We start from the raw sequence: 25,958 nt of genomic DNA on the forward strand, positions 1-25,958 counted from the left end.
TGCATCCCTTCTTAGAGGAACGCATGCTTGGCAAACCTCATAGGTATTGTTTATTGCTATAATTAATCACTGCCAGGGTCAATGCCACATCCTGGGGATTTTCCCAAACTCTGTTTTTTGCTCACTGTTTTTGCCATGGATCCACCCCATATCTTTGTGTTAGTAAAGGACTAAACATGGCCTCAGTGGCCCTGGCTCAATGTGATGGGATCCTGGGAGTTCTTGATGTCATCTCAGTGGGTGCATCTGCACTACAGAATTAATATAGTTTGATGTCACTTCAGGACTCAATGGTTGCAGTTTGCCATGGCTTGGACTGCCATGGCTCAGTGCAGTGAAAGCTGAAGACCTGGTAAAGCTACAATTCCCAGTCCACACATAAATGCTGCCTAGCCAATGATTTCTCTACCCATGTACAAATATATTCCATGACCTTTTGTGCAATTGGGGATCCATGCGCAGGAACCATGCAACCCCAGGGAATCAGTTGCACACCGAAAGCATCGGGAAAGGTTTATGCACCATTCAACAATTTATTTACAGTATTTGGTCCCGCCTGGCACATTATAAAACCATAGTGCACCATATTGAATTAGTTCACCACCGCCTGCTTGCACCTTAGTTAACTTAGACCCCTATACCTATGCTGCTCTTGCACCCTCTGCGCTTTGCAACTGCATTTGCACTTTGTATTGTTGGAGGAGAGTGGGGGAGGCTGGAGGGTTATGGGGACTGTAGGGTGGGGGAAGGGAACGGGTGTGTAAGGATGCCAATCTATAACAGGAAACTAGTAAACCAAATAACATCATTTGGACCAGGGGAAGAGAAAGAGAGAGGACAGCTGGATAGGGGAGGAGGGTGTTCCGATGGGTGGGGAGCCTCTATAGAGGTGGTGTCTGGGAGGGGGAGATACGGGAAAGGGAGACCAAATCATTCAATTCGGCCTAGGGTTTTTGGTAGGACGTTAATAGTTCCAAAACGGTCTCCTGACGTAGCTAACCTGGGTAGCCAGGATGGCGGTCCCTCCAGGTTAAAGGTGGTGCTGTTTAATGCCAGGTCAGTGAACGGAAAAACATCTTTCATCCAAGACCTCATCTTGGATGAGCATGTAGACCTGGCATGTATTACGGAGACCTGGCTGGACGAGATGGGAGGAGTTAATCTCACCCAGCTCTGCCCGCCGGGTTATTCCGTACAGCACCAGCCGAGAGCTGGAGGAAGGGGAGGTGGGGTCGCGGTGGTCTATAAGGATTCCATCCCCCTGACCAGGTGCCCCGTCCCACAGTCGACCATGTTTGAATGTGTCCACCTGAGGGTGGGAGACTGGGACAGATTAGGGATTCTGTTAGTGTACCGACCACCCCGCTGCACTACAGTCTCCCTGCCTGAGCTAGCTGAGGTGGTCTCGGGCCTGGCGTTGGAGTCCCGGCGGCTCATAGTGCTGGGGGACTTCAATGTCCATGCCGAGGCTAACCTTTCAGGTACGGCTCAGGACTTCATGGCCGCCATGGCAACTATGGGGCTGTCCCAATTAGTAACAGGCCCCACCCACAGTGCGGGGCACACACTAGACCTGGTCTTCTGTCAGGGATGGGAGGAAGGTGGCGGTGTGGAGGAGCTCACCATTGCTCCTTTGCCATGGACCGACCATCACCTGATCAGGTTTAGACTTACTGCGCCCCCCAACCTCTGCAGGGGTGGTGGACCTAAAATGGTCCGCCCCAGGAGACTTATGGATCCAGAAGGATTCCTGACGGCTCTTGGGGAATTTCCCGCCTCCTCGGCAGGTGATCCTGTTGATGCTCTGGTCTCTCTCTGGAATGGAGAGATGACTAGGGCAATAGACACGATCGCTCCGGAGCGTCCCCTCTCGAGTAACCGAGCTAAACCAGCTCCTTGGTTTACTGAGGAGCTGGCAGCGATGAAGTGAAAGAAGAGGGAACTAGAGTGCGTGTGGCGATCAGAGTATAACGAGTCAGACCGAACACGGCTCGGCTCCTATCTTAGGGCATATGCCGCGGCAATCAAAGCTGCAAGGAGAGTCCACCTTGCGGCCAACATTGCGTCCGCACAGAACCGTCCGGCTGCGCTGTTCCGTGTTATCAGAGGGTTGTTAACTCCCACCAATCAAGGTGGGAGCCCTGATAACTCGGCAGCCCGCTGTGAAGCATTTGCTCGGTTCTTTGCGGACAAAGTCGCTCTGATCCGTTCCGACTTTGACACCATATTAACGGCAGTCTCTGAGGATGTAACGAGTGCACCTGCTTGTCCAGTTTTGTTGGATTCATTTCAATTGGTTGAGCTCGAGGATGTAGACAAGATCCTTGGAGAGGCGAGACCGACCACATGCATCCTAGACCCCTGCCCATCCTGGCTGGTGAGAGAAGCCAGAGGGGGTTTGGCCGAGTGGGTGAAGGTGGTGGTGAATGCCTCCCTTCGGGAGGGCAAGTTTCCAGCGAGCCTAAAAATGGCTGTGATCAAGCCGCTGTTGAAAAAGCCATCATTGGATCCCACTCAATTCGGAAACTTTCGGCCTATTTCCAATCTCCCCTATTTGGGCAAGGTCTTGGAACATGTGGTTGCCTCGCAGCTCCAGGGATTCTTGGTGGACACTGATTTTCTGGATCTGGCACAGTCTGGCTTCAGGCCGGGGCATGGTACCGAGACAGCCTTGGTCGCCTTAGTCGATGATCTTCGCCGGGAACTGGACAGGGGGAGTGTGTCCCTGCTGGTTCTGCTGGACCTCTCAGCGGCCTTCGATACCGTAGATCACGGTATCCTTCTGGGACGCCTCGCAGGAATGGGACTTGAAGGTACTGTCCTGCAGTGGCTCCGGTCCTTCCTGGAAGGTCGGTCCCAGATGGTGTCATTGGGGGACGCCTGCTCGGCCCCACAACCGTTGACTTGTGGGGTCCCGCAGGGTTCTGTATTGTCTCCCATGTTGTTTAACATCTACATGAAGCCGCTGGGAGAGATCATCAGGAGTTTCGGGGTCCGGTGTCATCTGTACGCAGATGATGTCCAGCTCTGTCACTCCTTCCCACCTGTCACTAAGGAGGCTGTTCAGGTCCTGAACCGGTGCTTGGCCACTGTGTCGGACTGGATGAGGGCCAACAAATTGAAATTGAATCCAGACAAGACAGAGGTCCTCCTGGTCAGTCGGAAGGCCGAACAGGGTATAGGGTTACAGCCTGTGCTGGATGGGGTCACACTCCCCCTAAAGGCGCAGGTGCGCAGTCTGGGGGTGATCCTGGACTCATCGTTGAGCCTGGAGCCCCAGGTCTCAGCGGTGGCTAGGGGAGCCTTCGCACAATTAAAACTTGTGCGCCAGCTGCGACCGTACCTTGGGAAGCCAGACTTGGCCACGGTGGTCCACGACTCCACGCCCTTGTTACATCCCGTTTAGACTACTGCAACGCACTCTACGTGGGGCTGCCTTTGAAGACTGTTCGGAAGCTTCAATTAGTCCAACGGGAAGCTGCCAGGTTAATAACTGGAGCGGCGTTCAGGGAGCGTACTACTCCTCTGTTACGTCAGCTCCACTGGCTGCCGATTAGCTACCGAGCACAATTCAGGGTGCTGGCTTTAGCCTATAAAGCTCTAAACGGTTCCGGCCCAGCTTCTCTGTCCGAACGTGTCTCTTGCCATGACCCACCTAGAAGCTTAAGATCGTCAGATGAGGCCCTGCTCGCGGTCCCGTCAGCCTCACAGGTGCGTCTGGCAGGGACGAGAGACAGGGCCTTTTCAGTGGTGGCTCCCCGCCTATGGAAGGCCCTCCCCATTGAAGTCAGGCAGGCTCCCTCCCTCCTATCCTTCCGTAGGAAGGTTAAAACTTGGTTGTGGGGCCAGGCTTTCGAATAAGAATCAGCAGCATTAATTACTATTATGTATACTGGAACTCAATTGACAGACCCAGTCTTTTAAACTTGTACACGCCTATCTATATTTTATAAATGCATTTTATGAATGTTATATGTAAGTTAATTTTTTAACTGATTTATAGTGTACTGTTTTTATATGTCTGTTTTATTGTAAGCCGCCCTGAGTCCCCTGTTGGGTGAGAAGGGCGGGATATAAATATTGTAATAAATAATAAATAAATAAAATATTTATAATCCACCCTTCTTTCTCACCCCGAAGGGGACTCAGGGCGGATTACAATGAACACATATATAGCAAACATTCAATGCCAACAGACAAACAACATACATTAGACAGACTCAAGAGGCATTTTTAACATTTTTCCAACTTCACGATTCCGGCCACAGGGGGAGCTGTTGCTTCACCGTCCAGTAGTGGCTGTACTTCCTCATTCCTTTCCTTGTGTTTTGCTGGCAGTTTTATGGTGTTGTAAATTAGCCTCCCGGATAAAGCGTCCCTAAATTTCCCAAATTGACAGGTGCAACTGTCTTTCGGGGCTGCATAGGTCAACAGCAAGCCGGGGATATTAATGGTCGGAGGCTTAACCCGACCCGGGCTTCGAACTCATGACCTCTCGGTCAGTAGTGATTTATAGCAGCTGGTTACTAGCCAGCTGCGCCACAGCCCGGCCCCAGGCATGGTTTGCATCCCTTTCTTAGGCTCCACCTACCCTGCCATCTAAGGCAGTTTCATAATGCAGTTTAACTGTATCAACCTGGATTATGTGAATCTACACTGCCCTGTAATGCATGGAGTTCAATACAGTTAAACTGTATTCTGAAACTGCATTATATGGCACAGATGAGGCTTGCGTTAAACTGCATTGTGTGAGTTTACACTGCCATAAATTGCATTCTGAAACTGCATTATATGGCAGTGTAGATGGGACCTAAGACCCAGCCTGATGTGTTCACTGACAGATCCTTAGGATGTAATGCCTCTACTCCAGTTGAGAGAGACCAAGGCCCCTTCTGCACTGTCCTATAATCCACTTTATCTGCTTTAAACCAAGTTATATGAGTCTATACTGCCATATAGTCCAGTTCAAAGCAGGTAATCTAGATTTTATATGGCGGTGTAGAAGGGGCCTAAGGGTGCATCTCTACTGTGGAATGAATCCAGCTTTGCAGCGCTTTCATTATAATTTCATTATAATTCTATTCTGAATGTTATTAGGTTCCTTTCATCGGGGTATTTTAATCTAATGATTTTATCCTATATTGCTGCTAGTCCCCCCCCCCCCACCTTGAAGTTGACGGATTTGCATTGGTGGTTGTTTGATATTATTACTGTTGTATAAACCTTTGTTTTAACTTCTGTTTTATCATCTTCTTGTGTTTTAAACTGTGTATATTGTTTAATGTATTTGCGCTGTTACTTTTATAACGTTGTGAGCCGCCCGGGGTCCCCACGGGGAGATGGTGGCGGGGTATACATAAAGTTTTATTATTATTATTATTATTATTATTATTATTATTATTATTATTATTATTATTGTTTCACTGCTACGGCATTGTGCCATGGCATACTGGGGAGTTGTAGTTTGACAAGCTCAGAGAGACCTTCCTCTTCCAAAGGGTGGGTCGGATGGGATGGCCCTGGCGCTCTCTTCCATCTCCACAATTCTGTGGAGCCCCAGCAAACCACAACTCCCAGTATTCAGTACCAGCTTCTAAAGGTTGAGAGAGGTGAGGCTTGACGTGGTGGCTCCCTGTTTTGTCTCCTTTGCAGAAGCTCTCCGAGGCCCAGAACAAAGCAGGGCCCGGGGCTTCTGTGGGGAAGGATGCAAAGGGGTCTGGAAACCAGCTGCGGCCGAACCTGGCCGGGCATCAAGTGATTTCTTGCAAACTGAGAACCGAGATGCTTTTTTACAAGGCTCCTTGGTGCGCCTTGGTTTTGTCAGCCCCACATCAGCGCAGGAGGCGAGCCCGATTCCTGTGATGATTGCACCAGCTGGATGGCAAGCTTTGCGCGTCCACTGCAAGCTGACATTGCTTCAGTTTACTCTCCTGTGATTCCCATGGTTGTGCTATCCTGCATGCATGGGCACAATGCAACCAAGAATGGATCTGCCCATGTGCAAATACTTCATGTCTCCTTGTGCACTGGGGAACCATGCACGATCCTCATGAATCAGTTGCGACACCAAAAGCATCAGCAGTGCAGTCTGCTTGTGGAGAGAAAAAGTGGGGTATAAATAAACATAATCATAACAACAACAATAACAATGCATGTTTTGCATCCATTCATTAGTCCCAGTTTGCAAATACTTCATGTCCCATTGTGCAGTGGGGAACCATGCAGGATCCTCATGAATCAGTTGCAACACCAAAAGCATCAGCAGTGCAGTCTGCTTATGGAGAGAAAAAGCGGGGTATAAATAAACATAATCATAACAATAACAATAACAATGCATGTTTTGCATCCATTCGTTAGTCCCAGCTTGCAAATACTTCATGTCCCATTGTGCAGTGGGGAACCATGCACGATTCTCATGAATGAGTTGCAACATCAAAAGCATCAGCAGTGCAGTCTGCTTATGGAGAGAAAAAGCGGGGTATAAATAAACATAATCATAACAATAACAATGCATGTTTTGCATCCATTCGTTAGTCCCAGCTTGCAAATACTTCATGTCCCATTGTGCAGTGGGGAACCATGCACGATTCTCATGAATGAGTTGCAACATCAAAAGCATCAGCAATGCAGTCTGCTTGTGGAGAGAAAAAGTGGGGTATAAATAAAAATAATTATAACAACCACAATTACAATGCATTTGTTAGTCCCAGCTTGCAAATACTTTGTGCAATGGGGAAACCAAGCACGATCCTCATGAATGAGTTGCAACACCAAAAGCATCAGCAATGCAGACTGCTTGTGGAGAGAAAAAGTGGGGTATAAATAAAAATAATTATAACAACAACAATAACAATGCATTCTTATTGTTTTATCGCTGTTATTGTATTTTTATGTCGGGCATGGCCCCATGTAAGCCGCTCCGAGTCCCTCCGGGGAGATGGGGCAGGGTATAAAAATAAAGTTATTATTATTATTATTATTATTATTATTATTATTATTATTATTATTATTATTATTCATTAGTCCCAGCTTGCAAATACTTCATGTCCCATTGTGCAGTGGGGAACCATGCACAATCCTCATGAATGAGTTGCAACACCAAAAACAACAGCAATACAGTCTGCTTGTGGGAAGAAAAAGCAGAGTATAAATAAGCATAATAACGACGACGACAAAAACAATGTGTATTTTGCGTCCATTCATTAGCTTCAACTTGCAAATACTCAGAAGTATTACTCATCCGTTTTCTAAAGCTTTTTTGCTCTTAGATATACAAGTTATATATTTTATTCACATTTATTATTTTATAATATTTTTTACTCGCAAATTCTATTGCAGTTATAGTTTCTGGGTTTACAAAAATAAAATAAAATCAATGAAAGGTTCATTCTTTTCCCTTCTTGGCCCAGAGGATGGGAAGCCCCCCAACCCGCACCTGGGAGCCGTGGAGGAGAGGCTGGCTTTGCACGCGTTGCACAAGGAAGGCCTGGTGCCGGAGCACGTGGAGACCAGGCGGCTCTTCAGCCCCCTCCAGCCGGACATCGAACAGGTGAGACCCAGAAGGCCAGGCCCAGTTCGGGGAGACCCATGGGACCCACGCTGAGCTTTACCGCTCATATCAATGGCTGCCAAACCAAGCATAAAATAGATCAGAGCCTTCCAAACAGTGTCCCATGACACATTCGTGTATCGGCTGCAGTGTGTAGGTGTGTCGCATGAATGTGAAATAGGGAATATGTTGTAGTCTGGCAAGCATCAGAGGATTTTTCTGAATGTTTAGATCAGTGATTCCCAAAGTGGGTGCTACCGCCCCCTAGTGGGCGCTGCAGCGATCCAGGGGGACGGTGATGGCACCTATTAGGAGATGGGCGGGGCCAAGGGAGGGGCGGGGCCTCTTCCCAAGAGCCCGAGACAGGGCTGAGCACCTGAGGCGCCTGTTAGGACACACAGGGGGCGGAGCTAGAGGAGTGGGCGTGGCTTCTTCCCAAGAGCCCGAGACAGGGCTGAGACTCTATACCTCTCCTGAGACGCTTGTTGGGACACAAAGGGCGGGGCTAGGGAAGGGGGCGGGGCCTCCTTCCAAGAGCCCAAGACAGGGTTGAGCCTCTATACCTCTCCTGAGAGGCTTTTTAGGACTGAAGGGTGGGGCTAGGTGTGGGGGCGGGGCCTCTTCCCAAGAGCCTCTGTATACCGCTTGTTAGAAGACGGGGCGGGGTATAGAGGTTCAGCCCCGTCAGGCACTTGGGAAGAGGCCCCGCCCCCTCCTCTAGCCCCGCCCCCTGTGTCCTGGCAGGCGCCGCAGGACAGGGATAGAAGCTCAGCCCTGCCTCAGAGCTCGTAACTCCGCCCATCCCAGTCCTAGCCGCCCATTTGTGGCCCCGCCCACCTCCCCTCCCAGCCCTGCATCTTGGACTAGGGGAGAGGCTCAGCCCCGCCCTCTTGAGCAGGAGCCCCGCCCACCCCTCTAAGCCACGCCCCCTTTCCAGGGGGCACTGAGTCATATTTTTTCTGGAAAGGGGGTGGTACCCCAAATAAGTTTGGGAACCACTGGTTTAGAGGATGAGGGGGGTGATGAGTTCCAAAATGAGGAGTCTGTGAATGTTCAGAGAGAATTGCAGGCAGATGAGGCTGATGATTTGGATTCCTCAGCTCATTTTCAGGCAACAGAGGAAAATGAAAGTACCAGTTCCCTTGAAAAAAGGCCTTGGGAAGACAAGGAGTTTTCAAGGGAGAACAGATTAGACCTGAGAAAGCAGGGCGTGAAAACCCGGTAAACTAGATATTCTCAGAGGCTTTGTGATAAGACCTTGACCCAGAAACACTAAACTTGGCAGCACAACCCCTCATCCATGCCTCTACGTTCATACAACAAAAAGAAAAGAAAAATCAAGTCCTAATTAGAGGGAGAGGAATAATTGTTTTTATCCAATTGCTGCCAGTTAGAAGGCTAAGGTCCACCCACTTGGTCTCCTAGCAACCCTCGGATGCTGAACCAGTGCCTGGCCGCTGTGGCGGACTGGATAAGGAGGAACAAGCTGAGGATCAATCCCGACAAGACAGAGGCCCTCCTGGTCAGTCGCTCGTCGGATCGGGGTATTGGGTGGCAACCTGTGCTGGACGGGGTTGCACTCCCCCTGAAATCACAGGTCCGCAGTTTGGGGGTCCTCCTGGATTCAGCGTTGACGCTTGAGGCTCAGGTGTCGGCGGTGGCCGGGAGGGCTTTTGCACAACTCAAACTTGTGCGCCAACTGCGACCATACCTCGTGAAGTCTGACTTGACCACGGTGGTGCACGCCTTAGTTACCTCTAGACTGGACTACTGTAATGCACTCTATGTGGGGCTTCCCTTGAAGACGGCCCGGAAATTACAACTAGTCCAACGCTCGGCGGCCAGATTAATAACGGGAGCGAGTTTCAGGGAGAGATCCACTCCCTTGTTTAAGGAGCTCCACTGGCTGCCGTTCATTTTCCGGTCCCAATTCAAGGTGCAGACCATCATTTATAAAGCCCTAAACGGTTTGGGACCCGCCTACCTTCGTGACCGCATCTCCCACTATAAACCTGCCCGAGCCCTTCGTTCATCTGGGGAGGCCCTCCTGTCTCCACTGCCTTTATCACAGGCCCGCCTTGTGGGAACAAGGGAGAGGGCCTTTTCTGCTGTGGCCCCCCGTTTGTGGAACTCACTGCCCATTGAGATCAGGCTAGCCCCCACTCTTTTAGCCTTTAGGAAAGTTTTAAAAACATGGCTCTTCCGGTGTGCTTTCGGAGAGTAATTGTATATACCTCCTGTGTTTCTCTCCCCAACATGTATTCTGTAGACCCTGTTCCCCATGGTTTTATTCTTATCTCTTCTTACCCCGAGTTTTTAACCTTGTGTCCATGCGGCCCGCCCTTGTTATGTTATGCTACGTTCTGCTTTTTTGTTCTGTATTGTGTAGTGTTATTGTTGCATTGTTTAATTGCATTCTGATATGTTGTTTTTTATATTTTGTCTATTGTATTGTCTTGGGCATGGCCCCATGTGAGCCGCCCCGAGTCCCCGTTGGGGAGATGGTGGCGGGGTATAAATAAAGTTTTATTATTATTATTATTATTCAGCCCAGGGGACAGGCAGAGTTAGGCCTCACTTAGGCCTCTTCCACACTGCCTATAAAATACAGATTATCTTATTTTAACTGGATTATATGGCAGTGTAGACTCAAGGCCCTTCCACACAGCTATATAACCCATTTATAATCTTATATTATCTGCTTTGAACTGGATTATCGTGACTCCACACTGCCATATAATCCACTTCAGTGTGCATTTTATCCAGCTGTGTAGAAAGGGCCTCATACTTTGCCACAGCAACGCGTGGCCGGGCACAGCTAGTCTATATATATAAAAGGAGAATGGCATCGCTCCACCGGGCAAAACAACAAAACTAAAGGCCCCCCAACCTCAAAATTTGACAACAGAACCCATCATCCATGTCTCTAGGTTAATAGAACAAAACTAGACACCCCTAACCTCCATGGGGCCTAAAAAACCCCCAAAACTGGAATGCTCCATCTGCGCCTGCGCCAAAGGCCAGCACGAGTGCAGAAAGCACAACCCCCACCCCTCCCTTCAACGGCGCAATCCATTTCCCGCCACAGACACCGCTGCCACCTTCCAAAAACTGCCGCTTCTGAGGAGGACCAAGGTGGGGAAAAGGGACTAAAACGGAAGGCCAGATCCCCTCACAAACTACCTATCGGCAACAAACTTTTCCACCCCCCTCCCCGCCAGTGGAGCCACCAGCACTCCCCCTACCTTCTCGCTTTTCAACTCCAAACCTTCCCCCACTCCACCAGCACTCCCCACTCCTCTTTCCTTCACCGCTTTAGCCACCAAGACACACCAGCCAGCCAGCACCCAAAAAAATGCCGCTTCTCAGGAGGACCAAGCTGGGTTGCAAATAGCGGCCCACGTCGCCCCGTAAAACAGGCACACCGACTCCACGGAGGTACGGGGGGGGGGGGGGGGAGCGGAAACGAGAAGGAGGAGGAGGGGGAGGGAGGAAGAATTCTCCCTCAATTACTTTCACTTTCTCCTTCTCTCCCCCTCAATTTACCCCTCAATCATAATAAAAACCAAAATAACAATAACAATAAACAGTTTCACAGGCAAGAAGCAGCCAGGCACTGAACCTGCGAGGCCATTCAGTGCTAATCAAGCTCACCAATGCCAACATTGGCACTTGCCCTCCAAACAGACAATACAATACAGTCTCATTTATCCAAGCTTCACTTATCTAATATTTATTAATACATAACATTACTCTATCTCATATGTAATAATTAACTCTGGTCAAATAAGAAAACAGAACAATAGCATCTCCAAAATCAGGACACTAAATACAAAACAACACTCAGAAGACAGGGCAATTCCAGACAGGAAGCAATCACACCCAGATAACACCTCCCAAAAAAGGATTCCCTCAACCAGGAAAGACCCAGGCCTCGAACCTGCAAGGCCATTCAATGCTAATCAAGGTAGCTAATTGCAACATTCATACTTGCTACACTCAGACTATTCATTACTATTCCACCTCCCAACCAACAATTCCACAAAGTAGAAAGCGGCCTACTCCCTAGCTTCCATCTTCTTCTTTTGCAGGGCAAAATCCAGATGTGGGTGGACCTCTTTCCGAAATCACTGGGGGTTCCGGGACCCCCTTTCAACGTGACCCCAAGGAAAGCCAAGAGGTGAGGGACCCCATGCCTCCCTCCCTCCCTCCCTCCCTCCTTCCCTCCCTCCCTTGTTGGGATCCTATTGGTGTCAATCACCCATCGGTTCCCCTATAGAAGTATTTCTTTGGTGCTTTGGATTCTTCTTCTTCTTCTTCTCCTCCTCCTCCTCCTCCTTCTTCTCCTTCTCCTTCTTCTTCTTGCATTGCAATGTCTGAGGTCTTCCATTGCACTCGGAGCAACAATTTGCATGTATACACTTAACTGCAGGTTGCAATACTTTACCATCTTGTTGACAATGGTGTTGCAGACCAATTGCTTACCTCTCAATGTGCGTGCGTGCATGCATTTACATGGCAGTCAACACTATTCTACCATCTTGCTGATAATGGTGTTGCAGAACTTATTGCCTACTTCTCAATGCACGTGCATGCATTTAAACTGTGATTGCAAAAAAGTGATATAGCAATGTTTGAATAAACAAATAGATTGTAAGGCTAGATATGTGGATTTTTTAAAGAAAAAAACTACTACCTTCTAATTACTACTACCACCTCCAGAAGCGATTACTAGAACATGGCTAAACGCCTCCTAAAAACACCAAAACAAACACAAAAGGACAACAACCAAGCATGCACACATGCACTTAAAAACAAAGCTGACTAATCTCTGAGCCTCTCACTCTCTGTCCGATGCTTTTTTGGTTCTGGCGAGTCTTGTCCCCTTTTCCTAACTCTTTGGTGTCCATTGGGGGCTTTGGTTCTAGGTTCTACTTGCGTTGCATCATCTGGAACGCCAAAGACGTCATCCTGGACGACCTCAGCATCACCGGGGAGAAGATGAGTGACATCTACGTCAAAGGGTAGGAGGCCGCTCGGCTGCTGCTCCTTTAGCTCTAGACTGAGCATATTATTACAAAGGCTGGGTGGCCATCTGTTGCAGGTGCTTTGATTGTGTTTTTCCTGCATGGCAGAAGGAGGTTGGACTGGATGGCCTCTGGTGCTTATGCTCTATTATTATTATTATTATTATTATTATTATTATTATTATTATTATTAAAAAGGCTGGGTGGCCATCTGTTGGGAGTGCTTTGATTGTGTTCTTCCTGCATAGCTTAAGGTGTTGACTGGATGGCCCCTGGGGTTGCTCCTATTACTATTAGTATTAGTATTACAAAGGCTGGATGGCCATCTGCTAAGGTTACTTTGATTGTACTTTTCCAGCATGGCCGAATAAAGGTAGTTGGACTGGATGGCCTCTGGGGTTTCTATTATTATTATTATTATTATTATTATTATTATTATTATTATTATTATTATTATTTCTACTACTACTACTACTACAAGGTCTGGATGGCGATTTGTTAGGGGCGCTTTGATTGGACGGGATGTTTTATGGGGTTTCCACAATAACAACAACAACAACAACAACAACAAAGGCTGGGTGGCCATCTTTTGGGTGTGCTTTCTTTGTGCTTTTCCAGCATGGCCGAATAAAGGGGATTGGACCGGATGGCTTCTAGGGTTTCTGTTGTTGTTGTTGTTGTTGTTGTTGTTGTTATTATTATTATTAGGGCTGGGTGACCATCTGTTGGGGGTGCTTTAATTGTTTTACATGGCAGAAAGAAGGGAGTTGGGCTTCAGGGAATGATGATGGCTTAGAAAAGCAGGCTGATCAGGGGAATGTGGAAAGCTTTGAGTTTAGCAGAGACACTGAAGTTAGTGATAAGAGTGACCTTTCACAGGAGACTGAGGATTGTCAATATCTTCACTTCTTCACTTCACTTCACTTTATTTCTTAATTAGTCGCTCTCCACCAGAGTGCTCCGAGCGACTTACAATTTAAAAAAATTAATTTCAACAAAGTCCAGATGGCAGCGAGGGAGAAGAATTCTGTTTAGATAGGGATTCTAGGTTAAAGTTGAGAATGGGCCCCAGACGTTCCGTGAGAATTGCAGGCAAGTGCGGGGGAGCCAGAGCTCAGAGGAATGTATTTCTAGCTTTCAAGAACGGTTAAAAAGGGATGTAGTTGGAGGAATGTGTTTCTAGCTTGCAAGAATGGTTAAAAAGGGATGTAGTTGGAGGAATGTGTTTCTAGCTTTCAAGAATAGTTAAAAAGGGATGTAGTTGGAGGAATGTGTTTCTAGCTTGCAAGAATGGTTAAAAAGGGATGTAGTTGGAGGAATGTGTTTCTAGCTTGCAAGAATGGTTAAAAAGGGATGTAGTTGGAGGAATGTGTTTCTAGCTTTCAAGAATGGTTAAAAAGGGATGTAGTTGGAGGAATGTATTTCTAGCTTTCAAGAATGGTTAAAAAGGGATGTAGTTGGAGGAATGTATTTCTAGCTTTCAAGAATGGTTAAAAAGAGATGTAGTTGGAGGAATGTGTTTCTAGCTTTCAAGAATAGTTAAAAAGGGATGTAGTTGGAGGAATGTGTTTCTAGCTTTCAAGAATGGTTAAAAAGGGATGTAGTTGGAGGAATGTATTTCTAGCTTTCAAGAATGGTTAAAAAGAGATGTAGTTGGAGGAATGTGTTTCTAGCTTTCAAGAATAGTTAAAAAGGGATGTAGTTGGAGGAATGTGTTTCTAGCTTTCAAGAATGGTTAAAAAGGGATGTAGTTGGAGGAATGTGTTTCTAGCTTTCAAGAATGGTTAAAAAGGGATGTAGTTGGAGGAATGTGTTTCTAGCTTGCAAGAATGGTTAAAAAGGGATGTAGTTGGAGGAATGTGTTTCTAGCTTGCAAGAATGGTTAAAAAGGGATGTAGTTGGAGGAATGTGTTTCTAGCTTGCGAGAATGGTTAAAAAGGGATGTAGTTGGAGGAATGTGTTTCTAGCTTGCAAGAATGGTTAAAAAGGGATGTAGTTGGAGGAATGTGTTTCTAGCTTGCAAGATTGGTTAAAAAGGGATGTAGTTGGAGGAATGTGTTTCTAGCTTGCAAGATTGGTTAAAAAGGGATGTAGTTGGAGGAATGTGTTTCTAGCTTTCAAGAATGGTTAAAAAGGGATGTAATTGGGGAAGATTTTAGACAGAGAAACATTGCTTTTGGAGATTCAACTCTTGCCTTGTCTCGGCTCATGGAAATATATCTTGCCTCGTTTCATGCTTGGAATCTGTGTTTGGATTATACTTTTGAAGCTCATGTGTCCTTGTTTCTTCAGAACTGCTTTGCTACTTTTGGGACTCTGAAATAATATCTATGAGGACTTGGAACGGTGTTTTGTCGATTGCCTTTGCAATCGGATTATTGCTTTCTTTACTGCTTTTTATTAGGTTTTGCTATTTTTTTATCAATAAACTGGAAAACCCAAGCCTGCAGTGGTGGTGTGTGTGTTGGAGCAAGGTGAATCAGTGCTGGGGTGCAACACCATCCCATTGGTGTGTTCCATATCTGACTGACTTCACCGCCTTTTCCCCTTTGCAGGTGGATGGTGGGCTACGAAGAGAACAAGCAGAAGACGGACGTGCATTACCGGTCAATGGGGGGCGAAGGGAACTTCAACTGGAGGTTCGTCTTCCCCTTCGACTACCTTCCTGCGGAGCAGCTCTGCTACGTGGCCAAGAAGGTGAGGCACTTTCCCCTTTGGCTTTGGCTCAGCACTAAGAGGACCATATTAAGCACACCGAATGCACACCCTCATTTTGGGAAGGTAGTTTAGCCCGAAAAGGTGAGCATTAGATTCGAGTAAACAGATGATTATGTATCAGATCCAGGATTCTGGCCAGTAGCACTATGTAACACGATTATTTTTTTTCCTGGGTTGTGAATGTCGTTTCCTAATTGGTTCTATCATAAAAACACAGAAAAAAGTTTATTAAACTGCCAAAACGTTGGTTTTTTTGCGGGACATTTTGTTTATTTACTTATTTATTTATTTATTTACAGCATTTATATTCCGCCCTTCTCACCCCGAAGAGGACTCAGGGGTGACATTACACATATAGGCAAACATTCAATGCCTTTTAACATAGAACAAAGACAAACAAACATAGGCTCCGAGCGGCCTCGAACTCATGACCTCCTGGTCAGAGTGATTCATTGCAGTGATTGATTGCAGATGCTCTCCAGCCTGTGCCACAGCCCGAATTTTTTGCTCTAGTTTCCCAATGAATACCTCATCATTGAGTCTCAATGAATTCTGCATAGTTTGTGCCACAAAAACGATGCTTCTGGCGCAGAACATCTACTTTCGAAGTAAGGACTGTGCAATGAAACAGGAAATAGCACTTTCAAACCAGGAAGAGAAATGTTTTAAAATTTTATAACATGGGGCTCTTCCACACAGACATATAACCCAGAATATCAAGGCGGAAAATCCCACAATAACGGCTTTGAACTGGTGCCCCTTCCACACTGTTGAAGAAAAACCCACATTTTTGTTCTTTTATTCGTTCAGCTGCTTCTGACTCTTGGTGACCTTCTGGATCATCGCAGGCCAGAGCTCCCTGTCAGCTGTGGCCATGCGCAGCTCTGTCAAGGTCAAGCCAGTCCCTTCAAGGATCCCATCCACCCATCTTGCTCTTGGTCGGCCTCTCTTCCTTCTTCCTTCCATTTTCCCCAGCATCATGGTCTTTTCCAAGCTTTCCTGTCTCCTCAGGATGTGGCCAAAATACTTCAACTTTGCCTCCAATATCCTTCCCTCCAGTGAGCAGCCATTGGGCATCATTTCCTGGAGGATGGACTGGGTGGATCTTCTTGCCAAGGTCCAAGGCACTCTCAGGGTTTTCCTCCAGCACCAGAGTCCAGAAGCGTCTCTCTTCCTCCGCTCAGCCTTCCTTATGGTCCAGCTCTCGCATCCATAGGTTACTATGGGGAATCCCATGGCTTTGACTATGCGGACCTTCAGTTGCTTCTGACTCTTGGTGACCTTCTGAATCATCGCAGGCCAGAGCTCCCTGTCGGCCGTGGCCACCCCAGTTCCCTCAAGGTCAAGCCAGTCCCATCCATCCTTCTGGCCCTTGGTTGGCCCTTCTTCCTTTTTCCTTCCATTTTCCCCAGCATCGTGATCTTTTCCAAGCTTTCCTGTCTCCTCATGATGTGGCCAAAGTCCTTCATCTTTGCCTCTCATCTCCTTCCCTCCAGTGAGCAGCCACTGGCCATCATTTCCTGGAGGATGGACTGGGTGGATCTTCTTGCCAAGGTCCCAGGCACTCTCGGGATTCTCCTCCAGCACCAGAGTTCAGAAGCGTCTCTCTTCCTTTCTTCGCTCAGCCTTCCTTATGGTCCAGCTCTCGCATCCATAGATTACTATGGGGAATACCATTGCTCTGAATATGCGGACCTTCGTTGCCCGTGAGATGTCTCTGCTCTTCACTATTTTATCATCAAGGTGAGCCATTGCTTTCCTCCCGAGAAGGAAACATCTTCTGATTTCCTGGCTGTAGGAATCTTTGTGCCTAGAAATATAAACTCTGTCACTGCCTCCACGTTTTCTCCCTCTATTTGCCAGTTGTCAATCAGTGTGGTTGCCATCATCTTGGTTTTCTTGACGTTTAACTGCAGCCCAGCTTTTGCCCTTTCTTATTCCTTTCCCCTTGGTGATAAGGCTCCTCGGCGCCTCGCTTTCAGCCTTCATCAGCGTGGTATCATCTGCATACCTAAGGTTGTTAATGTTTCTTCCAGCAATTTTAACTCTGGCTTCCTCAAGCCCCACACGACACATGATGTGTTCTGTGTACAAGTTGAATAGGGAGGGTGAGAGGATGCAGCCCCGATGTCTGCACTCCTTTCCCAATCTGGAACCCGTCTCTTGTTCCGTGGTCTGTTCTGACTGTTGCTACTTGGTTGTGATACAGATCACTTAGGAGACAGAGAAGGTGACTTGGTGTCCCCAGACCAGCAAGAACAGGCCACAGTTTATTATGATCCAGACAGTCAAAGACCTTTAAAACAGAAATAGATGTTTACCTGAAACTCCCTGCCTTCCTCCATGATCCAGCATCCGGATATTGGCAATTTGGTCTCTCCTTCTTCTGCCTTTTCTAAATCCAGCTTGTCCATCTGGCAACTCTCACTCTATGTATTGTTGGAGTCTTCCTTGCAGGATCTTTATCAAACCCACCATTATCTGCTTTGAAACCGGAATATATGGCAGTGTGGACTCAGATATCCCAGTTCAAAGCAGATATTGTGGGGTTTTCTGCCTTGATATTCTGGGTTACATGGCTGTGTGGGTTATCTGAGTCCACAGTGCCATATATCCCTGTTCAAAGCAGATAATGTGGGGGTTTTATTCACCCGTGTGGAAGGGGCCACGGTGTAGTTGTCGGAGTCCTAGCAAGGTCAATGCTGGTGCATTCAAACTACACACAACTTGCCCATGAAACACACAGAATGTCCATTGTACATTAAACGTTGAGCCGATCTTTTTCCTTGCCTTGTCCAGGTGGTTAGTGGCTCCAGCGGCCTTTCGGTCTCCGTTCCCCGCTTTCCTCCCATGCCAAGCCAAGCAGGGCCAAGGCTCCCCTAAAAGGACCCCTAAAAGGCGAGCGGAGCCCCCCGCCGGGCCCAGATTGGTTCCTCCCCAGCCGGGGCTTGTTGCTGCGGCTGATCAGACAAAACAAACAGCTTGTAAAAGGGGTTGTTTTTTTCCTGCAAAGGTAGAAATAATGAAGGCGAACCTGGGCTCTGCATCCAGAAGGCGCAAGTTTTGATCTCGCCGTTTGAAGTCCGGGTTCATTACTTGCTGCAGTAAAAATAAAGGAAAGACCTGTAAAAAAAAAGACCCCAAGAAGTGGGAGAGAGAAGGTGGGCCTTTTTGAAGTTCAAACCCAAAGAAAGGGGAACTCGGTGCCCCTTCCGTCCCACAAAGACACCTGGGGTTCCCGCCTGGTTATGGGGTGCAAGAAGGCAAGGCGGCCCCCAGGCATTTGGGCCAAGATGAGAGCCAGGCTGGTCTGCCTGGAAAGACGTCCCATGCAGGAGGAGCGGCCAAGATGGTTTTCTCTTGCTCCGTTTACACTGCCATGTAAAATCCAGATGACCTGTTTTGAACTGGATTATATGGCAGTGTAGTGATATTGTTTTTACTTACTTATATTGGTTTTAGCTGTCATATTTTGTTTTTGTTTTGTTTTTGTTTTGGGCTTGGCCCCATGTTAGCCACCCCGAGTCCCTTTGGGGAGATGGTGGTGGGATAGAAAAATAAAGTATTATTATTATTATTGATACAACTGTTTCCTTGCACAGTCTGCATTTTGGGTCATCAGCTGATTTTTCGATCTTGGCCTGAATTGCCTTTGTGCTGATGTCTTGCTCCTGGGCTGCAAGGATCAGGCCTTCTGTCTCCTTCTTCAGGGTCCCATTCGTGAGCCAGAGCCAGGTCTTCTATTATTATTATTATTATTATTATTATTATTATTATTATTATTATTAATGGCCTTTGTTCTGATGTCTTGCTCCTGGGCTGCAAGGATCAGGCCTTCTGTCTCCTTCTTCAGGGTCCCATTCATGAGCCAGAGCCAGGTCTTCTCCTTGTCAGCTATTATTATTATTATTATTATTATTATTATTATTATTATTATTATTATTAATTGCCTTTGTCCTGATGTCTTGCTCCTGGGCTGCAAGGATCAGGCCTTCTGTCTCCTTCTTCAGGGTCCCATTCGTGAGCCAGAGCCAGGTCTTCTATTATTATTATTATTATTATTATTATTATTATTATTATTATTATTAATTGCCTTTGTCCTGATGGCTTGCTCCTGGGCTGCAAGGATCAGGCCTTCTGTCTCCTTCTTCAGGGTCCCATTCGTGAGCCAGAGCCAGGTCTTCTATTATTATTATTATTATTATTATTATTATTATTAATGGCCTTTGTTCTGATGTCTTGCTCCTGGGCTGCAAGGATCAGGCCTTCTGTCTCCTTCTTCAGGGTCCCATTCATGAGCCAGAGCCAGGTCTTCTCCTTGTCAGCTATTATTATTATTATTATTATTATTATTATTATTATTATTATTATTAATTGCCTTTGTCCTGATGTCTTGCTCCTGGGCTGCAAGGATCAGGCCTTCTGTCTCCTTCTTCAGGGTCCCATTCGTGAGCCAGAGCCAGGTCTTCTATTATTATTATTATTATTATTATTATTATTATTATTATTATTATTAATTGCCTTTGTCCTGATGGCTTGCTCCTGGGCTGCAAGGATCAGGCCTTCTGTCTCCTTCTTCAGGGTCCCATTCGTGAGCCAGAGCCAGGTCTTCTCCTTATCAGCTTTTCCTTCCATTTTGTCAAGGAACTTTCCTTGCAATGTTTTGTTGTGCCAGCTGTCAGCTCTAGTTTGTAGTGCGGTTTTCTTGTACTGGTTTTTTGTCTGCTGTGCTTTGAGGAGTTTCTGATTTTTGACTTCAATCAAAGCAGGTTCTTCACTTGGCTTTATATATTCTGCCAGGGCATGTTCTTCTTCTTTGACTGCTTGTTTTACTTGTAAGAGTCCTCTGCCCCCTGATCTTCTAGGCAGATATAGCCGGTCAACAGCACTGCGAGGGTGCAGTGAATGATGAATGGTCATGAGTTTTCTTGTTTTTCTGTCCAAATTGTCCAGTTCCACTTGTGTCCAGTTTATGATGCCAGCAGTATATCTTATGACAGGTATGGCCCAGGTGTTTAAGGTCTTGATGGTGTTGCCTCCATTGAGCTTGCTTTTGAGAATTTTTCTGGCCCTTTGTGTGTATTCTTTGCTGACCACAGTTTTCACATGTTCATGCTTGATGTTGTCCAGCTGTAATATGCCCAGATATTATTATTATTATTATTATTATTATTATTATTATTATTATTATTATTATCATCATCATCATCATCATCATTAGACCGGGCATGGACAAACTTGGGCCCTTCATGTGTTTTGGCTGTTAGGAATTGTGGGAGTTGGAGTCCAAAACACCTGGAGAACCCAAGTTTGCCCATACCTGGTCTACACTGAGGGCCCTTCGACACAGACTCTAAAATGTGGAAGAAATCGTGAGAAAAAGAGTGTGTGGCTAAATGACGTTTAACAAAAACACGCACTCAATTGCATTAGCGGCTGAAAAACACGTGTTAAAAAGGTGTGTTTAAAACCCAATTTTGCCCCCCAAAAACTCGTATTTGTGTCACTGTATATTCCTACATTCAAGAAAAACACAGGACTTTGTTGTGATACGCTGGTGTGGACTGCTCCAGCACATGTATGAATTTTTAACAACCTGATCTGGGCCGGAAACAAATGGAGCCATGGACACACAGGTGACTAAAGGGAGGCACAATTGGCAAGCCATTCCTGTGAGAACTCTCTGCAAGTGTTCCTCTGTTCTCATGTTTATGAAATTAATCAGAGCTTGAATTTATAAGAGGATGAGGAGAGACAATAAGACATCTGCTTGTGTGCAAACTGTATATCCGTACCAGTTCATATGACGTCCAGTGCATCTTGGAGAATCAATTAAATATAAAATAACAGTAAACTCCTGGCAGATATCCCATGTTTATCTTGAATCTAGATCCGACATGGGCAAACTTTGGTCTTCCCTCCAGGTGTTTTGGACTTCAACTTCCACATTTCCTGGCCTCAGGCCCTTTCCTTTTCCCCCTCAGTTGCTTAAGGCCAGGAATTGTGGAAGTTGAAGTCCAAAACACCTGGAGGGAAGGCCAAAGTTTGCCCATGCCTGTCTAGATGTTATCCTCCTTTTGATTCAACCTGGAATCACATTGGCCTTTTTGGCTGATGCATCACACCATTGACTCATGTTCAAGGATGCTCAACACTCAATAGTTGACTCCTATGAGCAAAACCAAGGTACAATTTGGTGCCTCTCATTGTCGAAAGGCTTTGTAAATCATAGAAGCATGGAACTGGAAGGGACAGCCAGCCCAACCCTTTTGGGGCTCAGCACCAAAATGTTGGGGATGCTGGGGAGTCTTCCTCGGAGGATGAGCGGAATGATGGATTTTTCACTGAGACTGTGTATGTACAGGCTGAAACACAGACAGAAATGTGGTCCGTAGATCAGAGAGAAGAGCCGGCAGCTGCAGAAGAGATAGAGGATGTTGGGGATTCCGTTCCTCTTGAGAATCATCCTTCATGGCCGCCTTGGCCTTCACAGGATGGGGAGTTGCCCTGTGATATGAGATTAGGTCTCCACTCAGAGAAAAGGAAAAGGAAATTAGAAGGTCAGAAAGACTGTGATAAACAGGCCTTGAAACCCAGGTGCAGAAGGGACGACCTCATGGCTTCTCGGTCGGGTTTGAGCTCAAATTAAGGGATGGCTTTCTGGTCTCTTCATAGCAGACAATGTTGCCTTAAAATCAAGTTCATGTTTGGGTCTCAAGTTGTCTATGTTTATTTATTTATTTATTTACAGCATTTATATTCCGCCCTTCTTTCTCACCCCGAAGGGGACTCAGGGCGGATCACATTACACATATTAGGCAAACATTCAATGCCTTTTTAACACAGGACAAAGACAAACAAACATAGCTCCGAGCGGGCCTCGAACTTATGACCTCCTGGTCAGTGACTCATTGTTCTCCCGTCTGCGCCACAGCCCCGGGCCTGTTCCTGAAATAGTTTTGTTTTCATGCCTATGGATTAATATTTATGTTCCTGTTTCCTCTTATGGATTTATGCCTATGCTCTTGACTTCATGGATTTCATGTACATTGCTATTTTGGACCTTTGTATTTGGGACTACAGTACTGCTATTTCATAGCACCCTTTCTACTGCTTTTTGGGAATGGCCATTTCCCCTTTGGTAGATGCTTTTTGTAAATAAACTGTAGTTAGCTACTTGTGGACTCTGAGTGCTGCTGGGTGAAAAGGTGTTCCACAGCTAGAGTGCAATAAATCCGTCTTCCGGGCAGAAAGACCCAATCAAAGCCCTCCCAAGAGACACCCACCCAGCTTCTGCCTATAAGGTGCACTACATTGATGCTCTGCTGCAAGGACTGGGCCCGTTGCCCTTCCGATCCGTGGCCGCTGGGCTTCTCTTCCGCCACCTTCTCTTCTGCGGCATCCCACCGCTGCCTCTCCAGATACATCCCCTCATTATTTCCCGTCCCAAAGCGCTAGAAGCGGGGCTTGTAAATCCCTCTCCTGGCTTTTATGTGTGGAGAGGTATGCGGGGCTTGGTTGGAGCCGACACCTCGAGGTTAAACCTCTTGCGAGGGATGCCGTTTCCCCCAGATGTTCCTGGGCCGCCGTCTGAGGCAGCCATGGGCCTCCCGCTGTTTCCTCGGGGAGCTCATTACCGGGACAGAAAGAAAGGCCCCGAATGCGGCAGCGCATCTCCCTGGAATGCTTCCCCAGATGTGGCCCAGAGGTGGGCTTCCTTGGCCCCTCTCTACTCTTATTTATTATTTATTTATTACAGTATTTATATTCCGCCCTTCTCACCCCGAAGGGGTCTCAGGGCGGATCACATTGCACACATATAAGGCAAACATTCAATGCCTTAACATAGAACAAGGACAGAGACAAACGCAGGCTCCGAGCTGGCCTCAAACTCATGACTTCTTGGTCAGAGTGATTTGTTGCAGCTGGCTGCAGCTGGCTGCTCACCAGCCTGCGCCACAGGCCAGGCCTTCCCAACCAACAGGGCTCCGTGGGGCCCTTTGCCAATGCAAACTTCATCATCATCAACAACAATAACAACATTATGGGCCCTTCCACACTGCCCTAGATCCCAGGATCTGATCCCAGATTAGCTACTTAATAATAATCACCACCACCACCATCATCATCATCATCCAGACTGACAAAGTTCTGGAACACAACACACCAGACATCACAGTCGTGGAAAAGAAAAAGATTTGGATCATTGATGTCGCCATCCCAGGTGACAGTCGCATTGACGAAAAACAAACGGAAAAACTCAGGACCTCAAGATCGAACTGCAAAGGCTCTGGCAGAAACCAGGACAGGTGGTCCCGGTGGTGATGGGCACACTGGGTGCCATGCCAAAATATCTCAGCCGGCATTTGGAAACAATATCATGATCTGTCAACTGCAAAAGGCCACCCGACTGGGATCTGTGCGCATTATCCGAAAATACATCACACAGTCCTAGACACTTGGGAAGTGTTCGACTTGTGATTTTGTGATACGAAATCCAGCATATCTATCTTGTTTGCTGTGTCATACTATGTTGTTGTGTCAATAATAATAATAATAATAATAATAATAATAATAATAATAATAATAATTCTTTATTTATAAACCTGCTCTATCTCCCCAGGGGTACTTGTGGTGGTTTCCAATAAAAGAGGCAAACATTCAATGCCAATAACAAACAACAAATAAACTCAAAATGATCAATAAGAACAATATAAAACTTATAATTTTGTTGTTGTTTATTTGTTCAGTCGCTTCTGACTCTTGGTGACCTCATGGACCAGTCCAGGCCAGAGCTCCCTGTCGGCTGTTGCCGCCCCCAGTTCCTTCAAGGTCAAGCCAGTCCCTTCAAGGATACCGTCCATCCATCTCGCCCTTGGTCGGCCTCTCTTCCTTTTTCCTTCCATTTTCCCCAGCATCGCGATCTTCTCCAAGCTTTCCTGTCTCCTCATGATGTGACCAAAATACTTCATCTTTGCCTCTCATCTCCTTCCCTCCACTGAGCAGCCATTGAGCATCATTTCCTGGAGGATGGACTGGTTGGATCTTCTTGCCAAGGTCCAAGGCACTCTCAGGATTTTCCTTCAAAAGCATCTCTCTTCCTTTCTTCGCTCAGCCTTCCTCATGGTCCAGCTCTCGCATCCATAGGTCACTATGGGGAAGACCATTGCCTTGACTCTGCGGACCTTCATTGCCAGTGTGATGTCTCTGCTCTTCACTATTTTGTCAAGGTTGGCCATTGCTTTCCTCCCAAGAAGGAAACGTCTTCTGACTTCCTGGCTGCAGTCTGCGTCTGCAGTGATCTTCGCACCTAGAAATATAAAGTCTGTCACTGCCTCCATGTTTTCTCCCTCTATTTGCCAGTCATCAATCAGTCTGGCTTCAAAAAGTAATGCAAAAATAATGAAAAATTATAATACAGTAGAGTCTCACTTATCCAACATAAACGGGCCGGCAGAATGTTGGATAAGCGAATATGTTGGATAATAAGGAGGCATTAAGGAAAAGCCTATTAAACATCAAATTAGGTTATGATTTTACAAATGAAACACCAAAACATTATGTTAGACAACAAATTTGACAGAAAAAGTAGTTCAATACGCAGTAATGCTATGTAGTAAATAAATACTGTATTTATGAATTTAGCACCAAAATATCATGATATATTGAAAACATTGACTACAAAAATGCGTTGGATAATCCAGAACGTTGGATAAATGAGACTCTACTGTAACTTATAACTAATCCAAAAAGTAACACAAAATTATTAAAAATTAATAGACTTAGATAAACAAAATATAACACATCACAAACATTTACCCCGTAATTAAACTAGCTACTAAAAGATGTAAAAATATGGGATGAATTACAACAACTAACAGGACTGAGGTAGGTTTCCAGTATGTTGACGAGGATATATATAAGGATGCACTAGTCCTCCTCCTCTCAATAAGCCAAAGTGTTGAAGTGAATTTTTTGTTGTTGTGTCTGTCACACACTCGGTTGAATTGGTTGAGACTCTACAACAGGTCTGGGCAAACTTGGGTCTTCCCTCCAGGTGTTTAGGAATTGCCTGGTCTTAAGGAACCCATCGTTTATGAAGCAGTGGGCTAGATGACCCTTACGTTCTCTAGGATTCTATGATGTGATGAATATTGTGGACCTTTGGTAGCTACTGGGGTTTGGTTTGGTTCACTTCCAGGAGCTCCATGGATATCCAAATCTATGGATGTTCAAGTCTCATTACATCCATAAAATGGCAAAGCCAAAGTTGCCTTTTGGAATGTTTTAAATAAACATTTTCAATCTCTGTGTGGCTGGAGATTCAGAATCCATGAGTATTCTGCAGTGAATGCAGATCTGCACTAAATGCAAGCTTGATGTCAGATGCCACCCTGGCGGTTTTCCTGCCTCTGACCTGTCATTGGTTTCCTTTCCTTTCATGTGGCAACGAAGGAGCATTTCTGGAGCCTGGACAAGACCGAGAACAAAGTTCCGCCGCAGTTGGTCCTCCAGGTTTGGGACAACGACAAGTTCTCCTTCGACGACTATTTGGGTGAGAAACGCGTCTCCGTGGCCGGCAAGGAAGTGCTGAAGGTGTTGTCTTGTTGTGGAAACTGGGCACCTTATCACAGAGCCGGTCCAACAATGAGGCAAATTAAGCG

The 25,958-nt window shown here is 46.4% G+C and overlaps 1 protein-coding gene across 8 annotated transcripts in view; it reads left to right on the plus strand.

Moving 5' to 3' along the window:
• The window catches only part of dysf (dysferlin), a 312,999-nt gene that overhangs the window by 250,228 nt on the left and 36,813 nt on the right, over nucleotides 1-25,958 (plus strand). For all 8 annotated transcript variants that reach the window (XM_062983273.1, XM_062983274.1, XM_062983275.1 and 5 more), the window contains 5 exons: nucleotides 7,410-7,549; nucleotides 11,641-11,729; nucleotides 12,478-12,573; nucleotides 15,132-15,273; nucleotides 25,750-25,849. In XM_062983273.1, the coding sequence (XP_062839343.1) occupies nucleotides 7,410-7,549; nucleotides 11,641-11,729; nucleotides 12,478-12,573; nucleotides 15,132-15,273; nucleotides 25,750-25,849 (567 nt within the window). The remainder of the gene's footprint in view (nucleotides 1-7,409; nucleotides 7,550-11,640; nucleotides 11,730-12,477; nucleotides 12,574-15,131; nucleotides 15,274-25,749; nucleotides 25,850-25,958) is intronic.

This window comes from Anolis carolinensis, chromosome 5 (genome assembly GCF_035594765.1).
Source record: "Anolis carolinensis isolate JA03-04 chromosome 5, rAnoCar3.1.pri, whole genome shotgun sequence".
Taxonomy (NCBI): domain Eukaryota; kingdom Metazoa; phylum Chordata; class Lepidosauria; order Squamata; family Dactyloidae; genus Anolis; species Anolis carolinensis.